Source organism: Aquarana catesbeiana, linkage group LG10, assembly GCF_042186555.1.
Source record: "Aquarana catesbeiana isolate 2022-GZ linkage group LG10, ASM4218655v1, whole genome shotgun sequence".
Taxonomy (NCBI): Eukaryota; Metazoa; Chordata; class Amphibia; order Anura; family Ranidae; genus Aquarana; species Aquarana catesbeiana.
In genome coordinates this window covers 262106393-262127612 of record NC_133333.1, presented here as the reverse complement: position 1 = coordinate 262127612, position 21220 = coordinate 262106393, and the positions used below count along the sequence as shown (strand labels likewise).

Genomic DNA, 21220 nt, shown 5'->3' with positions numbered 1-21220 from the left:
GGGAAGCACATCTGCGTGTCTGGGGTGGAGGTTAACGTCACTTTGTACAGAAGAATTGTTCTCCTCTTCATGCCACAAGGGATTCTCTCCTTTTCTACATAGGCCTTACCTTCAGAAGTCCCATAATTAGTGAAGTGATGTCCACCTGTGTGCAATCTAAGTGTCACATGACCTGTCATTACATAGACACACCTTTGTGAAAGGCCCCAGAGGCGGCAACACCTAAGCAAGAGGCACCACTAACCAAACACTGCCATGAAGACCAAGGAACTCTCCAAACAAGGAAGGGACAATGTTGTTGAGAAGTACAAGTCAGGTTTAGGTTATAAAAAGATGTCCAAATCTTTGATGATCCCTAGGAGCACCATCAAATCTATCATAACCAAATGGAAAGAACATGGCACAACAGAAAACCTGCCAAGAGACGGCCGCACACCAAAACTCACAGACCGGGCAAGGAGGGCATTAATCAGAGAGGAGCACAGAGACCTAAGGTAACCCTGGAGGAGCTGCAGAGTTCAGCAGAGACTGGAGTATCTGTACATAGGACCACAATAAGCCGTACGCTCCATAGAGTTGGGCTTTATGGCAGAGTGACCAGAAGAAAGACATTACTTTCACCAAAAAACAAAATGGCGCGTTTTGAGTTTGTGAAAAGGCATGTGGGAGACTCCCGAAATGTATGGAGGAAGGTGCTCTGGTCTGATGCATCAAGGAAAACACTATGTCTGGTGCAAACCCAACACATCACATCACCCAAAGAACACCAACCCCACTGTGAAACATGGTGGTGGCAGCATCATGCTGTGGGGATGTTTTTCAGCAGTCGGGACTGGGAAACTGGTCAGAGTTGAGGGAAAGATGGATGGTGCTAAATACAGGGGTATTCTTGAGCAGAACCTGTAGCACTCTGTGTGTGATTTGAGGCTAGGACGGAGGTTCACCTTCCAGCAGGACAATGACCCCAAACACACTGCTAAAGCAACACTTGAGTGGTTTAAGGGGAAACATGGAAATGTGTTGGAATGGCCTAGTCAAAGCCCAGACCTCAATCCAATAGAAAATCTGTGGTCAGACTTAAAGATTGCTGTTCACAAGCGCAAAACCATCCAACTTGAAGGAGCTGGAGCAGTTCTGCAAGGAGGAGGAATGGGCAGAAATCCCAGTGATAAGATGTGGCACCTCATAGAGACTTATCCAAAGAGACTCGGAGCTGTGATAGGTGTCTCTACAAAGTATTGACTTTAGGGGGGTGAATAGTTTTGCACATTGACTTTTTCTGTTATTTTGTCCTATTTGTTGTTTGCTTCATAATAAAAAAAAAAAACCTTCTAAGTTGTGGGCGTGTTCTGTAAATTAAATGATGAAAATCCTCAAACAATCCATGTTAATTCCAGGTTGTGAGGCAACAAAACACCAAAAATGCCAAGGGGGGGGGGGGGGGGGGGGATACTTTTGCAAGGCACTGTATTTAGAGTGGTTCTAAAGGCTCAGGGTTCTGTGTGCAGCCCCTCCCCCCCCAGCCCCCCTAATACTTATCTGAACCTCATCTCTATCCAGTTATGTGCACAAGAGCCTGGGCTCTCCGAGGACTCTCCTTCTTCATTGGCTGAGACAGTGAGCCAATGGAGGAGAGAGAGAGGGGGGCAGGGCCAAGCTGTGACTGTAAATATACACACTGCAGAGGCTCAGGAGCGAGTCTGTTCAGGGGCCACATAGCAAACTACTTGGGCAGGCAGGGGCCCCGAGAACAGGAGAATCGGGGGAGGGGGGGCTCTGTGCAAAACCATTACAGAGCCGGGAAATAGAACAGGTTTGTTATTTGTTGTTTTTCTAAATTGCTTTTAATAGAACTTTCAAATCAACATATTCTTTTTTTAATAGAATGGGAATGTACTGAGACCTCTGGCAGGTTTTTATTGCTGTCCCTGGGAGATGAATCTGCAATATCTGATCAGAAAATCCAAAAAGGTTTCAGTTGTCTCTGAATAGGAGGAGATCATCCAATATGGACACCGCTACTGAACCCCCCCCACCCCCCCTAAATAACACTCCCCCACCCCCACAATAACACCCTCCCCCCCACCCCCCCAAATAACACTCCCCACCCATCCCCCCCGAATAACACCTTCCCCGCTCCGCAACGTCACATCCCCCCCGCTCCGCAACGTCACATCCCCCCCGCTCCGCAACGTCACATCCCCCCGCTCCGCAACGTCACATCCCCCCGCTCCGCAACGTCACATCCCCCGCTCCGCAACGTCACATCCCCCCGCTCCGCAACGTCACATCCCCCCGCTCAGCAACGTCACATCCCCCCGCTCCGCAACGTCACATCCCCCCGCTCCGCAACGTCACATCCCCCCGCTCCGCAACGTCACATCCCCCCGCTCCGCAACGTCACATCCCCCCGCTCCGCAACGTCACATCCCCCGCTCCGCAACGTCACATCCCCCCCGCTCCGCAACGTCACACCCCCCCGCTCCGCAACGTCACATCCCCCCGCTCCGCAACGTCACATCCCCCCGCTCCGCAACGTCACATCCCCCCGCTCCGCAACGTCACATCCCCCGCTCCGCAACGTCACATCGCCCCCTGAATAACACATCCCCACATCCCCCGCTCCGCAACGTCACATCCCCCCGCTCCGCAACGTCACATCCCCCCGCTCAGCAACGTCACATCCCCCCGCTCAGCAACGTCACATCCCCCCGCTCAGCAACGTCACATCCCCCCGCTCCGCAACGTCACATCCCCCCGCTCAGCAACGTCACATCCCCCCGCTCAGCAACGTCACATCCCCCCGCTCCGCAACGTCACATCCCCCCGCTCCGCAACGTCACATCCCCCCGCTCAGCAACGTCACATCCCCCCGCTCAGCAACGTCACATCCCCCCGCTCAGCAACGTCACATCCCCCCGCTCAGCAACGTCACATCCCCCCGCTCAGCAACGTCACATCCCCCCGCTCAGCAACGTCACATCCCCCCGCTCCGCAACGTCACATCCCCCCGCTCCGCAACGTCACATCCCCCCGCTCCGCAACGTCACATCCCCCCGCTCCGCAACGTCACATCCCCCCGCTCAGCAACGTCACATCCCCCCGCTCAGCAACGTCACATCCCCCCGCTCAGCAACGTCACATCCCCCCGCTCAGCAACGTCACATCCCCCCGCTCAGCAACGTCACATCCCCCCGCTCAGCAACGTCACATCCCCCCGCTCAGCAACGTCACATCCCCCCGCTCAGCAACGTCACATCCCCCCGCTCAGCAACGTCACATCGCCCCCGCTCCGCAACGTCACATCCCCCCGCTCAGCAACGTCACATCCCCCCACTCCGCAACGTCACATCCCCCCGCTCAGCAACGTCACATCGCCCCACTCCGCAACGTCACATCCCCCCGCTCCGCAACTTCACATCCCCCACTCTGCCAACCAACAATGAAATGTGTTTCCCATTTGGGGACATAGACCCATGTGCCTGTAATGTAAGTATCATCCGTGATCTGTATGTATCCCCATCCGGGGCGCCGTGCAATCCCTTCCTATGGGCTCCACATATTACGGGTGTATTTTATGCTGTACGCCCCCCCATACACCTTACACCTCGTCTACATGGTGGGCCCTTTTATGGAAAGATTTCTGCGGTTATCTTCCGACCAACATGTCACATTTTTGCCTAAATATAATGGGGAAAAGTTAGACAGAAAGACAAACAAACACCAAATTACCTACAGCATTAGGGTAGACAAGATTAGGAAATATGGTCCCGTGTGTGGCCAAATCTCGGAGGAACAATCCACCCAGCTGAACCATCAGAAGAGAAGAATCTCTCCGGGGCAAAGACTCCACCCTGACCGTCATCCCTGAAATGGTAAGAATACAGAAATTAAAAAAGTTCAGGAATACCAAAAAAAAATGAATTATACTCACCTAGATGGAACGCCAATCCCAGCTGTCCCCCGCCCCCTCTACACCGAGAACTGAGCGATCAAACACTGCTGACCACATGACTGCTGATCGCTCAGTTCTCAGGCTTCAGTGAGCAGAGATCGGTGATTGTCAGTCTCTGGCTCTCTGCTCTCCCCTCCAGTGCTCACCGGAGTGCCGGGCTGTAGAGGAGGAGAGACTGGCTCAGGCTCACTGACAGGTTGAGGCAGCTGCCGGTCCAGGAATCTGGGGGGATTCCGATAATAAAGCCAAGACCTTTCCAGAGTCTGGACCGGCTCTGTGATGTCAGCAGACAGCGGGTCACAGGAATGCCGTACAAAGTGCCCTCCTGGGATCTATAGAAGAAAAGTCATAAGAACGTTCCCCGTACTTCTCCTTTAAATTATACTTTGCACAAACATGCAAACATTTGAAAGGCTGACCACCGTAACCAATCAGAGGTTTGCTTACATTTCAAACCTTCAATGGAAATAAAACCAATAGAATCTGCTTGCTTGGTAGAAGGTAACCCTTTCTTAACTTGAAGTGACTGAAGCCTGGATACCCAAATATAGCCGAGAAACCACCAGAACTCTCATTTTTATACCCAAGTTTAAGGACATATAAAGGTTTCTGTACACTTTGAACAAAAGTCCTGCTTTTTATCACAGGCTGACAAATGCTCGAATTATATATACAGTGGGGCAAAAAAGTATTTAGTCACCACCAATTATAAAGATGAGAGAGGCCTGTAATTGTCATCATAGGTAGACCTCAACTATGAGAGACAAAATGTGGAAACAAATCCAATCACATCGTCTGATTTTTGAAAGAATTTATTTGCAAATTATGGTGGAAAATAAGTATTTGGTGAATATGAAAAGTTCATCTCAATACTTAGTTATATCTCCTTTGTCGGCAATGACAGAGGTCAAACGTTTTCTGTAAGTCTTCACAAGGTTGTCACACACTGTTGCTGGTATGTTGGCCCATTCCTCCATGCAGATCTCCTCTAGAGCAGTGATGTTTTGGGGATGTCGCTGGACAACACGGACTTTCAACTCCCTCCAAAGGTTTTCTATGGGGATGAGATCTGGAGACTGGTTAGGCCACTCCAGGACCTTGAAATGCTTCTTATGAAGCCACTCCTTCATTGCCCGGGCGGTGTGTTTGGGGTCATTGTCATGCTGAAAGACCCAGCCACGTTTCATCTTCAATGCCCTTGCTGATGGGAGGAGGTTTGCACTCAAAATCTTACAATACATGGCCCCATTCATTCTTTCATTTCAGTCGTCCTGTTCCCTTTGCAGAGAAACAGCCCCAAAGCATGCTGTTGCCACCTCCATGCTTCACAGTAGGTATGGTGTTCTTTGGTTGCAACTCAGCATTCTCTCTCCTCCAAACACGACGAGTTGTGTTTCTACCAAACAGTTCTACTTTGGTTTCATCTGACCATATGACATTCTCCCAATCCTCTTCTGGATCATCCAAATGCTCTCTAGCAAACCTCAGACGGGCCCGGACATGTACTGGCTTAAGCAGGGGGACACGTCTGGCACTGCAGGATCCGAGTCCCTGGCGGCGTAGTGTGTTACTGATGGTAGCCTTTGTTACGTTGGTCCAAGCTCTCTACAGGTCATTCACTAGGTCCCCCCCGTGTGGTTCTGGGATTTTTACTCACCGTTCTTGTGATCATTTTGACCCCACGGGGTGAGATGTTGCGTGGAGCCCCAGATCGAGGGAGATGATCAGTGGTCTTGTATGTCTTCCATTTTCTAATTATTGCTCCCACAGTTGATTTCTTCACACCAAGCTGCTTGCCTATTGCAGATTCAGTCTTCCCAGCCTGGTGCAGGTCTACAATTTTGTTTCTGGTGTCCTTCGACAGCTCTTTGGTCTTCACCATAGTGGAGTTTGGAGTGTGACTGTTTGAGGTTGTGGACAGGTGTCTTTTATACTGATAACAAGTTCAAACAGGTGCCATTAATACAGGTAAGGAGTGGAGGACAGAGGAGCCTCTTATAGAAGAAGATACAGGTCTGTGAGAGACAGAAATCTCGCTTGTTTGTAGGAGACCAAATACTTATTTTCCACCATAATTTACAAATAAATTCTTTAAAAAAATCAGACAATGTGATTGGATTTGTTTCCACATTTTGTCTCTCATAGTTGAGGTATATCTATGATGACAATTACAGGCCTCTCTCATCTTTTTAAGTGGGAGATCTTGCACAATTGGTGGTGACTAAATATTTTTTTGCCCCACTGTGTATGTGTATATATATATATATATATATATATATCAATATAATTTTACAATTTTTTTTTTAATACTGTACAGTAATTGTATGTGACAATTACAGTATTAAACAGACATACTGCCATCTTCAGGCTGCAACACTGTCTACAGACTCAAGGCGTATCCTGGAAATAAAGCCTCCAGTCTGCATGTGATCATTATGGCAAGCCGTTCTTGACCAATCGCTGAAGAATGAAGCGGTCAGTGACAATCATGTATTATCTGCTGTCATAAGTGAATGTGCCAACCATCAATAAAAACCTTCATTAAAACATCTTCAAAACATCAATCAAGACATCAATACGGGACAACCAACAAAAGGTGGGGGGCAGGGATGAAGAAATGCGGTATAAAAATTGATTACCTGAGAATTCCAGCTGTATGAAGGCAGCTTCCCTCAGGGGGGCGCTGCTCTTCTCCTTGTGTAGGAGAGTAATGGTGCCGCCCTCGAGCTGAAAGTTGAGTTTTACAAACACGTGATCTCTCTTAGTAAATGTGTTCAGGTTTGCGGTGTCAGAGGTGGGGTCGAAGAAGTCATCAGCGCCTGTGGCAAAAAAAACGTTATAAGTAACAAACTAACGTTATATTACGGCACCTGACTGGGTGGGTTCAGAAATGATGGGTGACAAGAGGACATCTATGGGCACAGCGGGCACTCCCAGCCAATGGCTCTTGGGAAAGGTCAGCCAGAAAGGTTTGAAAACCTCATCCAGCTAATAAATTGACCCCAAACATATCCAACCATCTAAAATAGTCTCCACCCCCCCTCCCCCCCCGAAGACGTCACCATGCACACATAGAAAACCCAACTGTTCACGTTTATACAATAAGCTCTGCCCACACATCTGTATCGGGTGAGCTGCATGCACTGCGTTCCTTTATTAATTTTTCCCTCTTTAGTTTCAACTGGTAATCCTGTATGTAACACGTGTCCTGTCCTTGGGTGGCTACGCTCACACCTCCTACACGGAGGGAGCCACGCTTGCCATCCTCCTACTCATGACAGCCTCAGCCATCCATAGGATTATAGCGGCTGCCATGAGATTGAATGACGCTGTGGTGGCCGTGTGTATTATTGGTGGGCTTGTGTATTATTGGTGGCCGTGTGTGTTATTGGTGGGCGTGTGTATTATTGGTGGGCTTGTGTATTATTGGTGGCCGTGTGTATTATTGGTGGGCTTGTGTATTATTGGTGGCCGTGTGTATTATTGGTGGGCTTGTGTATTATTGGTGGGCTTGTGTATTATTGGTGGCCGTGTGTATTATTGGTGGGCTTGTGTATTATTGGTGGGCGTATTATTGGTGGCCGCGTGTATTATTGGTGGGCGTATTATTGGTGGGCGTATTATTGGTGGGCGTGTGTATTATTGGTGGGCCGTGTGTATTATTGGTGGGCCGTGTGTATTATTGGTGGGCCGTGTGTATTATTGGTGGGCGTGTGTATTATTGGTGGCCGTGTGTATTATTGGTGGGCGTATTATTGGTGGGCGTGTGTATTATTGGTGGGCGTATTATTGGTGGGCCGTGTGTATCATTGGTGGGCCGTGTGTATCATTGGTGGGCCGTGTGTATTATTGGTGGGCGTATTATTGGTGGGCGTGTGTATTATTGGGGGCCGTGTGTATTATTGGTGGGCGTATTATTGGTGGGCGTATTATTGGTGGGCCGTGTGTATTATTGGTGGGCCGTGTGTATCATTGGTGGGCCGTGTGTATCATTGGTGGGCGTGTGTATCATTGGTGGGCGTGTGTATCATTGGGGGCCGTGTGTATTATTGGTGGGCCGTGTGTATTATTGGTGGGCGTGTGTATTATTGGTGGGCGTGTGTATTATTGGTGGGCCGTGTGTATTATTGGTGGGCCGTGTGTATTATTGGTGGGCCGTGTGTATCATTGGTGGGCCGTGTGTATCATTGGTGGGCGTGTGTATCATTGGTGGGCGTATTATTGGTGGGCGTGTGTATCATTGGTGGGCCGTGTGTATCATTGGTGGGCCGTGTGTATCATTGGTGGGCCGTGTGTATTATTGGTGGGCGTATTATTGGTGGGCGTGTGTATTATTGGTGGGCCGTGTGTATCATTGGTGGCCGTGTGTATTATTGGTGGGCGTGTGTATTATTGGTGGGCGTGTGTATTATTGGTGGGCCGTGTGTATCATTGGTGGGCGTGTGTATTATTGGTGGGCGTATTATTGGTGGCCGTGCGTATTATTGGTCGGCCGTGTGTATTATTGGTGGGCGTATTATTGGTGGGCGTATTATTGGTGGGCCGTGTGTATTATTGGTGGGGCGTGTGTATTATTGGTGGGCGTGTGTATTATTGGTGGGCGTATTATTGGTGGGCGTGTGTATTATTGGTGGGCCGTTTGTATTATTGGTGGGCCGTGTGTATTATTGGTGGGGAGTGTGTATTATTGGTGGGCCGTGTGTATCATTGGTGGGCGTGTGTATCATTGGGGGCCGTGTGTATCATTGGGGGCCGTGTGTATTATTGGTGGGCCGTGTGTATTATTGGTGGGCGTGTGTATTATTGGTGGCCGTGTGTATTATTGGTGGGCGTATTATTGGTGGCCGTGTGTATTATTGGTGGCCGTGTGTATTATTGGTGGGCCGTGTGTATTATTGGTGGGCCGTGTGTATTATTGGTGGGCCGTGTGTATCATTGGTGGGCGTGTGTATTATTTTGGTGGGCCGTGTGTATTATTGGTGGGCCGTGTGTATTATTGGGGGCCGTGTGTATTATTGGTGGCCGTGTGTATTATTTTGGTGGGCCGTGTGTATTATTGGTGGGCCGTGTGTATTATTGGGGGCCGTGTGTATTATTGGTGGCCGTGTGTATTATTGGTGGGCCGTGTGTATTATTGGTGGCCGTGTGTATTATTGGTGGGCGTATTATTGGTGGCCGTGTGTATTATTGGTGGCCGTGTGTATTATTGGTGGGCCGTGTGTATTATTGGTGGGCCGTGTGTATTATTGGTGGGCCGTGTGTATCATTGGTGGGCGTGTGTATCATTGGTGGGCGTGTGTATTATTTTGGTGGGCCGTGTGTATTATTGGTGGGCCGTGTGTATTATTGGGGGCCGTGTGTATTATTGGTGGCCGTGTGTATTATTTTGGTGGGCCGTGTGTATTATTGGTGGGCCGTGTGTATTATTGGGGGCCGTGTGTATTATTGGTGGGCCGTGTGTATTATTGGGGGCCGTGTGTATTATTGGTGGCCGTGTGTATTATTGGTGGGCCGTGTGTATTATTGGTGGCCGTGTGTATTATTGGTGGGCGTATTATTGGTGGCCGTGTGTATTATTGGTGGCCGTGTGTATTATTGGTGGGCCGTGTGTATTATTGGTGGGCCGTGTGTATTATTGGTGGGCCGTGTGTATTATTGGTGGGCCGTGTGTATCATTGGTGGGCGTGTGTATTATTGGTGGGTTCATTGGTGGGCCGTGTGTATTATTGGTGGGCCGTGTGTATTATTGGTGGGCGTATTATTGGTGGGCGTGTGTGGCGTGTGTATTATTGGTGGGCGTATTATTGGTGGCCGTGTGTATTATTGGTCGGCCGTGTGTATTATTGGTGGGCCGTGTGTATTATTGGTGGGCCGTGTGTGTTATTGGTGGGCGTATTATTGGTGGGCCGTGTGTATTATTGGTGGGCCGTTTGTATTATTGGTGGGCCGTGTGTATTATTGGTGGGCCGTTTGTATTATTGGTGGGCCATGTGTATTATTGGTGGGCCGTGTGTATTATTGGTGGGGAGTGTGTATTATTGGTGGGCGTGTGTATTATTGGTGGGCGTGTGTATTATTGGTGGGCCGTGTGTATCATTGGTGGGCGTGTGTATCATTGGTGGGCGTGTGTATCATTGGTGGGCGTGTGTATCATTGGTGGGCGTATTATTGGTGGGCCGTGTGTATCATTGGTGGGCCGCGTGTATTATTGGTGGGCGTGTGTATTATTGGTGGGCGTATTATTGGTGGCCGTGTGTATTATTGGTGGGGCGTGTGTATTATTGGTGGGCGTGTGTATTATTGGTGGGCGTATTATTGGTGGCCGTATGTATTATTGGTGGGCCGTGTGTATTATTGGTGGCCGTGTGTATTATTGGTGGCCGTGTGTATTATTGGTGGGCCGTGTGTATTATTGGTGGGGCGTGTGTATTATTGGTGGGGCGTGTGTATTATTGGTGGGCCGTGTGTATTATTGGTGGGCCGTGTGTATTATTGGTGGGCCGTGTGTATTATTAGTGGGCGTATTATTGGTGGCCGTATTATTGGTGGCCGTGTGTATTATTGGTGGCCGTGTGTATTATTGGTGGGCGTGTGTATTATTGGTGGGCGTGTGTATTATTGGTGGGCGTGTGTATTATTGGTGGGCGTATTATTGGTGGCCGTGTGTATTATTGGTGGCCGTGTGTATTATTGGTGGGGCGTGTGTATTATTGGTGGGCGTATTATTGGTGGGCGTGTGTATTATTGGTGGGCGTGTGTATTATTGGTGGGCCGTGTGTATTATTGGTGGGCGTGTGTATCATTGGTGGGCTGTGGATCATTGGTGGGCCGTGTGTATCATTGGTGGGCCGTGTGTATCATTGGTGGGCATGTGTATCATTGGTGGGCCGTGTGTATTATTGGTGGGCCGTGTGTATTATTGGTGGCCGTGTGTATTATTGGTGGCCGTGTGTATTATTGGTGGGCCGTGTGTATTATTGGTGGGCCGTGTGTATTATTGGTGGGCCGTGTGTATTATTGGTGGGCCGTGTGTATTATTGGTGGGCGTGTGTATTATTGGTGGGCGTGTGTATCATTGGTGGGCGTGTGTATCATTGGTGGGCGTGTGTATCATTGGTGGGCCGTGTGTATCATTGGTGGGCCGTGTGTATTATTGGTGGGCGTGTGTATTATTGGTGGGCGTGTGTATCATTGGTGGGCCGTGTGTATCATTGGTGGGCGTATTATTGGTGGGCGTGTGTATTATTGGGGGCCGTGTGTATTATTGGTGGGCGTATTATTGGTGGGCGTATTATTGGTGGCCGTGTGTATTATTGGTGGCCGTGTGTATTATTGGTGGGCGTGTGTATTATTGGTGGGCCGTGTGTATTATTGGTGGGCGTATTATTGGTGGGCCGTGTGTATTATTGGTGGGCCGTGTGTATTATTGGTGGCCGTGTGTATTATTGGTGGCCGTGTGTATTATTGGTGGGCGTGTGTATTATTGGTGGGCGTGTGTATCATTGGTGGGCGTGTGTATCATTGGTGGGCGTGTGTATCATTGGTGGGCCGTGTGTATCATTGGTGGGCGTGTGTATTATTGGTGGGCGTGTGTATCATTGGTGGGCCGTGTGTATCATTGGTGGGCGTATTATTGGTGGGCGTGTGTATTATTGGGGGCCGTGTGTATTATTGGTGGGCGTATTATTGGTGGCCGTGTGTATTATTGGTGGGCGTGTGTATCATTGGTGGGAGTGTGTATCATTGGTGGGCGTGTGTATCATTGGTGGGCGTGTGTATCATTGGTGGGCGTGTGTATCATTGGTGGCCGTGTGTATCATTGGTGGGCCGTGTGTATCATTGGTGGGCCGTGTGTATCATTGGTGGGCGTGTGTATCATTGGTGGGCGTGTGTATCATTGGGGGCCGTGTGTGTCATTGGGGGCCGTGTGTATCATTGGTGGGCCGTGTGTATCATTGGTGGCCGTGTGTATTATTGGTGGGCCGTGTGTATTATTGGTGGGCGTGTGTATTATTGGTGGGCCGTGTGTATTATTGGTGGGCCGTGTGTATTATTGGTGGGCCGTGTGTATCATTGGTGGGCGTGTGTATTATTGGTGGGCGTATTATTGGTGGGCGTGTGTATCATTGGTGGGCCGTGTGTATCATTGGTGGGCCGTGTGTATTATTGGTGGGCCGTGTGTATTATTGGTGGGCCGTGTGTATTATTGGTGGGCGTATTATTGGTGGGCATGTGTATTATTGGTGGGCCGTGTGTATCATTGGTGGGCGTGTGTATTATTGGTGGGCGTATTATTGGTGGGCGTATTATTGGTGGGCGTGTGTATTATTGGTGGGCCGTGTGTATTATTGGTGGGGCGTGTGTATTATTGGTGGGCGTGTGTATTATTGGTGGGCGTATTATTGGTGGGCGTGTGTATTATTGGTGGGCCGTGTGTATTATTGGTGGGCCGTGTGTATTATTGGTGGGCCGTGTGTATCATTGGTGGGCGTGTGTATCATTGGTGGGCGTGTGTATCATTGGTGGGCGTGTGTATCATTGGGGGCCGTGTGTATCATTGGGGGCCGTGTGTATTATTGGTATTACCTTGGTGGGCGTATTATTGGTGGCGCGTGTGTATTATTGGTGGCCGTGTGTATTATTGGTGGGCCGTGTGTAGTATTGGTGGGCCGTGTGTCATTATTGGTGGGCCGTGTGTATTATTGGTGGTGGTCCGTGTGTATCATTGGTGGGCGTGTGTATTATTGGTGGGTCATTGGTGGGCGTATTAGATTGGTGGGGCTGTGTGTATTATTGGTGGGCGTATTATTGGGGTTCTGGGCGTGTGTATTATTGGTGGGCGTGTGTATTATTGGTGGGAGTGGTGTATCATTGGTGGGGCGTGTGTATCATTGGTGGGCGTGTGTATCATTGGTGGGCGTGTGTATCATTGGTGGGAGTATTATTGGTGGCCGTGTGTTTATTGGTCGGCCGTGTGTATTATTGTGGGCGTGTGTATTATTGGTGGGCGTGTGTATTATTGGTGGGCCGTGTGTATCATTGGGTGGCGTGTGTATTATTGGTGGCCGTGTGTATTATTGGTCGGCCGTGTGTATTATTGGTCGGCCCGTGTGTATTATTGGTGGCCGTGTGTATTATCTGGTGGGGGCCGTTTGTGATTATTGGTGGCGTGTGTATTATTGATGGGCGTGTGTATTATTGGTGGCCGGGTATTATTGGTGGGCGTGTGTATTATTGGTGGGCCGTTTGTATTATTGTGGGCCGTGGTATTATTGGGTTGGGGCCGTGTGAGTATTTGGTGGACGTGTGCTATTATTGGTGGGCGTATTATTGGTGGGCCGTGTGTATTATTGGTGGGCCGTGTGTATTATTGGTGGCGTGTGTATTATTGGTGGCCGTGTGTATTATTGGTGGGCGTGTGTATTATTGGTGGGGCGTGTGTATTATGGGTGTGGGCCGTGTGTATTATTGGTGGGGGTATTATTGGTGGCCATGTTATTATTGGTGGCCGTGTGTATTATTGGTGGGCGTGTGTATTATTGGTGGGCGTTATTATTGGTGGGCGTATTATTTGGTGGGCGTGTGTATTATTGGTGGGCGTGTGTATTATTGGTGGGCGTGTGTATTATTGGTGGGCGTGTGTATTATTGGTGGCCGTTGCGTGTATCATTGGTGGGCGTGTGTATCTATTGGTGGCCGTGTGTATCATTGGTGGGCCGTGTGTATTGATTGGTTGGGTGGGCCGTGTGTATTATTGGTGGGGCCGTGTGTATTATTGGTGGCCGTGTGTATTATTGGCTGGCCGTGTGTATTATTGGTGGCGTGTGTATCTATTGGTGGGCCCGTGTGTATTATTGGTGGGCGTATTATTGTGGGGGTCCGTGTGTATTATGGTGGGCCGTGTGTATTATTGGTGGCCGTGTGTATTATTGGTGGGCGTGTGTATCATTGGTGGGCGTGTGTATCATTGGTGGGCCGTGTGTATCATTGGTGGGCCGTGTGTATTATTGGTGGGCGTATTATTGGTGGGCCCGTGTGTATTATTGGTGGGCCGTGTGTATCATTGGTGGGCGTGTGTATCATTGGTGGGCGTTGTGTATCATTGGTTGGGCCGTGTGTATCATTGGTGGGCGTGTGTATCATTGGTGGGCCGTGTGTATTATTGGTGGGCCGTGTGTATTATTGGTGGCCGTGTGTATTATTGGTGGCCGTGTGTATCATTGGTGGGCGTGTGTATTATTGGTGGGCCGTGTGTATTATTGGTGGGCGTATTATTGGTGGGCCGTGTGTATTATTGGTGGGCCGTGTGTATTGATGGTGGGCGTGGTGTATTATTGGTGGGCCGTGTGTATCATTGGTGGGCGTGTGTATCATTGGTGGGGCGTGTGTATCATTGGTGGGCCGTGTGTATCATTGGTGGGCCGTGTGTATTATTGGTGGGCGTGTGTATTATTGGTGGGCCGTGTGTATCATTGGTGGGCCGTGTGTATCATTGGTTGGGCGTATTATTGGTGGGCGTGTGTATTATTGGGGGCCGTGTGTATTATTGGTTGGGCGTATTATTGGTGGGGCGTATTATTGGTGGCCGTGTGTATTATTGGTGGGGCGTGTGTATCATTGGTGGGAGTGTGTATCATTGGTGGGCGTGTGTATCATTGGTGGGCGTGTGTATCATTGGTGGGCGTGTGTATCATTGGTGGGCGTGTGTATCATTGGTGGGCGTGTGTATCATTGGTGGGCTGTGTGTATCATTGGGGGGCCGTGTGTATCATTGGGGGCCGTGTGTATCATTGGGGGCCGTGTGGTATCATTGGTGGCCGTGTGTATTATTGGTGGGGCCGTGTGTATTATTGGTGGGCCGTGTGTATTATTGGTGGGCCGTGTGTATCATTGGTGGGTCGTGTGTATTTATTGGTGGGCGTATTATTGGTGGGCGTGTGTATCATTGGTGGGCCGTGTGTATCATTGGTGGGCCGTGTGTATTATTGGTGGGCCGTGTGTATTATTGGTGGGCCGTGTGTATTATTGGTGGGCGTATTATTGGGTGGGCATGTGTATTATTGGTGGGCCGTGTGTATCATTGGTGGGCGTGTGTATTATTGGTGGGCGTGTGTATTATTGGTGGGCCGTGTGTATTATTGGTGGGCCGTGTGTATTAGTGGTGGGCGTATTATTGGATGTGCCGTGTGTATTATTGGTCGGCCGTGTGTATTATTGGTGGCCGTGTGTATTATTGGTGGGCGTATTATTGGTGGGCGTATTATTGGTGGGCGTGTGTATTATTGGTGGGGCGTGTGTATTATTGGTGGGCCGTGTGTATTATTGGTGGGGCGTGTGTATTATTGGTGGGGCGTGTGTATTATTGGTGGGCGTATTATTGGTGGGCGTGTGTATTTATTGGTGGGGCCGTTTGTATTATTGGTGGGCCGTGTGTATTATTGGTGGGTCCGTGTGTATCATTGGTGGGCGTGTGTATCATTGGTGGGCGTGTGTATCATTGGTGGGCGTGTGTATTATTGGTGGGCCGTTTGTATTATTGGTGGGCCGTGTGTATTATTGGTGGGCGTGTGTATTATTGGTGGGCGTGTGTATCATTGGTGCGGGCGTGTGTATCATTGGGGGCCGTGTGTATTATTGGTGGGCCGTGTGTATTATTGGTGGGCGTGTGTATTATTGGTGGCCGTGTGTATTATTGGTGGGCGTATTATTGGTGGCCGTGTGTATTATTGGTGGCCGTGTGTATTATTGGTGGGCCGTGTGTATCATTGGTGGGCCGTGTGTATCATTGGGGGCCGTGTGTATTATTGGGGGCCGTGTGTATTATGGTGGGCCCGTGGTGTATTATTGGTGGCGTGTGTATTATTGGTGGCCGTGTGTATTATTGGTGGCCGTGTGTATTATTGGTGGGCCGTGTGTATTATTGGTGGGGCCGTGTGTATCATTGGTGGGCGTGTGTATTATTGGTGGGGTTCATTGGGTGGGCCGTGTGTATTATTGGTGGGGCCGTGTGTATTATTGGTGGGCGTATTATTGGGTGGGCGTGTGTATTATTGGTGGGCGTGTGTATTATTGGTGGGCCGTGTGTATCATTGGTGGGCGTGTGTATTATTGGTGGGCGTATTATTGGGTGGCCGTGTGTATTATTGGTCGGGTCCCGTGTGTATTATTGGTGGCCCGTGTGTATTATTGGCTGGGCCGTGTGTATTATTGGTGGACGTGTGTATTATTGGTGGGGCCGTGTGTACTTATTGGTGGGCGTGTGTATTATTGGTGGGCGTGTGTATTATTGGTGGGCGTGTGTATTATTGGTGGGCCGTGTGTAATTGATTGGTGGGCGTGTGTATTATTGGTGGGCCGGCGCGTATTATTGGTGGGCGTATTATTGGTGGGCGTGTGTATTATTGGTGGGCCGTGTGTATTATTGGGTGGGCGTGTGTATTATTGCGTGGGCGTGTGTATCATTGGTGGGCGTGTGTATCATTGGTGGGCGTGTGTATCATTGGTGGGCGTGTGTATTATTGGGTGGCCGTGTGTATTATTGGTGGGCCGTGTGTATTATTGGTGGGCGTGTGTATTATTGGTGGGCGTGTGTATTATTGGTGGGCGTGTGTATCATTGGGTGGGCCGTGTGTATCATTGGTGGGCCGTGTGTATCATTGGTGGGCCGTGTGTATCATTGGTGGGGCGTGTGTATTATTGGTGGGCCGTGTGTATTATTGGTGGGGCCGTGTGTGTTATTGGTGGGCTTGTGTATTACTTGGTGGGCGTATTATTGCGTGCCGCGTGTATTATTGGTGGGGCGTATTATTGGTGGGCGTGTGTATTATTGGTGAGCCGTGTGTATTATTGGTGGGCGTGTGTATTATTGGTGGGCGTGTGTAATATTGGTGGGCGTGTGTATTATTGGTGGGCGTGTGTATTATTGGTGGGCGTGTGTATTATTGGTGGGCGTGTGTATTATTGGTGGGCGTATTATTGGTGGGCCCGTGTGTATTATTGGTGGGCCGTGTGTATTATTTGTGGGCCGTGTGTATTATTGGTGGGCCGTGTGTATTATTGGTGGGCGTGTGTATTATTGGTGGGCGTGTGTATTATTGGTGGGCCGTGTGTATTATTGGTGGGCGTGTGTATTATTGGTGGGCGTGTGTATTATTGGTGGGCGTGTGTATTATATGCAAGGCCCAGCCAGAACTTTTCATGCACAGGCTGTGTGATGATGGATAGAGCTCCACAGTGAAGATCTCCATGGCGGGGGGGGGGGTGAAGGGAAGTATAGTGCTACAAGGTTGAGGGGTCATCGTCAGCATTCCTACATTACAAAGAATGTAATAAGAAATGTAAGGGTGCAATTATTGCGGCTAAGATAGAACACAAAAGGCACATAGCGGAGGAGAGTAAAAACAAATCCCAAAGTACATAAATAGTAAGAAAGGGAGGTCAGATCTTATTGGTCCCATAAAGGATGATGAAGGGAATCTGGTTACCAAGGATGGAGAGATGGTGAAGGTTTTGAATTTATGGACTTGATGGACTTTTTTCAACCTCGCCTTCTATGTCACTATGTACTGGCCATGCAGCTTTCCCTACTGCCTGGTAACATTCGATCATAAAACAGCAAATGAACTCACCGAGAATATTTTCCGGGTCCCAGGACTTCTGTTCCTGTTGCTGCTCCTCTGACAGTCTCTCTATATCTTCTCTGGCTTCCTGTGGGTTCCCATACCATCCCCCCCACCCTGGAAACCAGGACTGGAGGTACTGGAGCATGCCGCTGCTCTGGCTGCGAGTTGGAGTGGACGCCGGGGAAGCGCCAGCTGAATCCGCCATCGGTTCTCTCACACTCTACAAACACATGGAGGAAAAGTCACACCATCGGCTTGTTCAAGTTTCCTCCCCCTCCCCCTCCCTACATGGGTTGTTACCGACATGTGGGGAACATTTCATGTCAATATCACCTTTACCAATAGATTTACCGAGAAAAATGGTGACGTGTTCAATACTTATTTCACCCGCTGTATTTGGCTCAATGCGGGGGGAGGGGAGGAGGGGATTCTCATCAGGAACCCGATTGTCATCATGTTTGTGGATGAATAAATCCATCCCAACCGCAAAGGAGGATAATAAACCTTCCACAAGAGAAATGTGAAAACACAAATCTACATAATAGAACGTCCAGTCATGTGAGATACTTTCTGGACTTTTGTGGATCCAATCTTCATTTTCTTTCAATCTATTGCCGCGTACACAAGATCGGAATTTTTGACTGGACTGGTCCGACAAACCGAATCCGGCGGGCAATCCGACCGTGTGTGGGCTTCATCGGACCTGCAGAGGACTGTTTCTGTCAAAAATCTGACGGACTTTAGATTTGGAACATGTTTCAAATCTTTACATCGGAACTCCGCCGGACCCAGTTCCTATTGAAAAGTCCGCTCGTCTGTATGCCGGTCCGACGAACGAAAACCAACGCTAGGGCAGCTATTGGCTACTGGCTATCAACTTCCTTATTTTAGTCCGGTGTACGTCATTGCGTACGAATCCAGCGGACTTTGGTGTGATCGTGTGTAGACAAGTCCGTTCATTCGGAAGTCCGTCAAAAGTCCGTTGGAAAGACTTTCGGACCTTTGTTGCTGAAAAGTCCGTGTGTACGGGGCATAAGAAGTGTCAGTAGAATTTCCAGATATCAGACACGTCCGGGTGTGAGGGAGGACGGGGTTTCCTCATATTAAGCGACCCGTTAGATTTTGTAACGGAAGCGACGTTGTCGCCGCCATCTTGCTACACCCCGCACTGCTCTACAGTAAAGATAGCGTGAGAAGGCGGAAAGCGGACATCTTGTTACGCCCACCAGAGTCTGGCAATTCACACTTCTTTTTTACCAGTAATCTGACCTTATATAGTGATATACAGCATTTATATAGTGACCTTATATAGTGATATACAGAATTTAGAACTCCGTCTGACTGTTTTGATGTTAAATTCTAAAAGCAGTGGTGAGCCTTCTGATCTCACAGGTTTGCGGATCTGACAGAACATTACTGATTTGAAAAATCAACATCAAAACAGTCTGATGGATTTCAAAGTACTGAACTTCACTATATAAGCTGACTTTACTGGTAAAAATAAGTGTGCAAGACTCCGGAGGGTGTACCAAGATGTCCGCTTGTTGCCTTCTCACTGTGGAGGAGTGCGGGGTGTAGCAAGACGGCGGCAACGGAACATCACTTCCGTTACAAAATCTGATGGGTTGCCTAATCTGACGAAACACCAGCATCTCCCTGTTACTTGCAGTGGCCACAACCGCATTGCCCCCCAGCCCCCCCCCACCGCCTGCTATGTCATTGGTTGGTCACTAATAACAGGTAAAGGCCTCCAATACACCTTGAAGTGTCAGATGATGAAGGTAATACAATATATGGCCGTCTACAGAGCATGCCTTGGTTTTGTAGGAAAGCAGTACTGAGGGTATGATGATAAACAGGGGGGGGGGTGTGTCCTTCAATGGACCCCAAGAAAAGGATTGTGAGGCGAATACAAATATCCCAGATTTCTTCTATTCATATTTCTTCACAAGAGTTGTGATCTGAACTTTTATTTGTCCTCAGTCTGTAGATTGGTTAGCAGAACTTTACATCCTAGATCCGTTATCTTCGTTTTGCACAGAAAATAGGATTCTATCAGGTCTATTAAAGGACACAGGAAGACTTTCCCCTCCGGGACGTCCAACCGAGTGATGGACAAGAAAGAAAACTAAAGTCACCAGACCCAAGAATAAAAGAACAGAAGAATAAAAGAACAGAAGAATAAAAGAACAGAAGAATAAAAGAACAGAAGAATAAAAGAACAGAAGAATAAAAGAACAGAAGAATAAAAGGACAGAAGAATAGTTCTAGTAAAAGGAGGATCGTCCTGGACGTCCTTCCTCCGAGTAAAAAACTGAGGCATGCTGGGAGTGGGAGGGGTTATCCTGGGCCGGCATGCTGGGAGTGGGAGGGGTTATCCTGGGCCGGCATGCTGGGAGTGGGAGGGGTTATCCTGGGCCGGCATGCTGGGAGTGGGAGGGGTTATCCTGGGCCGGCCTACAATTTTTTGTTCGCCAGTGTCCAACCCTCCCGTAGGTGGCAGTGTTACCCAAAAGGTAAAAGACTTCCTGTGATCCTCAATAGACATGAAAGGAAAATCACATTTTATATATATTAGTTCAACTAGAAAGTAAAGTTCTGGAAATAAATATACAGGCGAAGTGTGAACGACAAATAAAAGTGATCAGCAAAAGATTAGGAATACAAAATGATCAGCTGACAGATCATGTGACCTAACAGGTTCAGACCTCCGCCAGTTCCTGCTGCCTCCTGAAGCTCTCATGGACCTGCTGCTGTAAAATCTTCAGTTCTTCAAACGATTGTTCCTCCTCAATGCGATCCAACTCAGCCTGAAAAGTGACATGTTGGAGAAGGTTAGACCAATGGACAAGCCCGACACGGAGGGACAAAACACTGGGCTGTGTGTCAGTATTCACTGCAGCTGGAGGATATAATAGAGGATATAATAGGAGGCTGGAGGATATTAAATAGAGGCTGGAGGATATTAAATAGAGGATATAATAGGAGGCTGGAGGATATAATAGAGGATATAATAGGAGGCTGGAGGATATTAAATAGAGGATATAATAGGAGGATGGAGGATATAAAATAGAGGCTGGAGGATATTAAATAGAGGATATAATAGGAGGCTGGAGGATATTAAATAGAGGATATAATAGGAGGATGGAGGATATAATAGAGGATATAATAGGAGGATGGAGGATATTAAATAGAGGATATAATAGGAGGATGGAGGATATAATAGAGGATATAATAGGAGGATGGAGGATATTAAATAGAGGATATAATAGGAGGATGGAGGATATAATAGAGGATATAATAGGAGGATGGAGGATATAATAGAGGATATAATAGGAGGATGGAGGATATTAAATAGAGGATATAATAGGAGGATGGAGGATATAAAATAGAGGCTGGAGGATATTAAATAGAGGCCTACTAGTGGAAGTCACAGAATGGGAACAATGGGGATACATCAGTGTTATTACATTACATTATTTTGTAAGGTTAAAAAATAAAATCTGATTGGACTTTGTTGCGGGATTGGGATGGGAAGTCCCCTTTCCTCTACCAGAAAACAATGTATACCGTATACTACATGTACTCCGTACACTTCATACAGCACTGACAGCAGCGGCATTAAACTAGGAATTTATAAAAA

The 21220-nt window shown here is 48.6% G+C and overlaps 1 protein-coding gene across 1 annotated transcript in view; it reads right to left on the bottom strand.

Moving 5' to 3' along the window:
* Window positions 1-21220, bottom strand: part of VPS13D (vacuolar protein sorting 13 homolog D) — a gene marked incomplete at its 5' end in the record, with an annotated part of 401105 nt that overhangs the window by 360880 nt on the left and 19005 nt on the right. Inside the window, 4 exon segments of the mRNA XM_073603729.1 lie at window positions 3737-3867; window positions 6595-6774; window positions 17584-17797; window positions 20286-20387. Coding sequence (XP_073459830.1) covers window positions 3737-3867; window positions 6595-6774; window positions 17584-17797; window positions 20286-20387 — 627 coding nt within the window.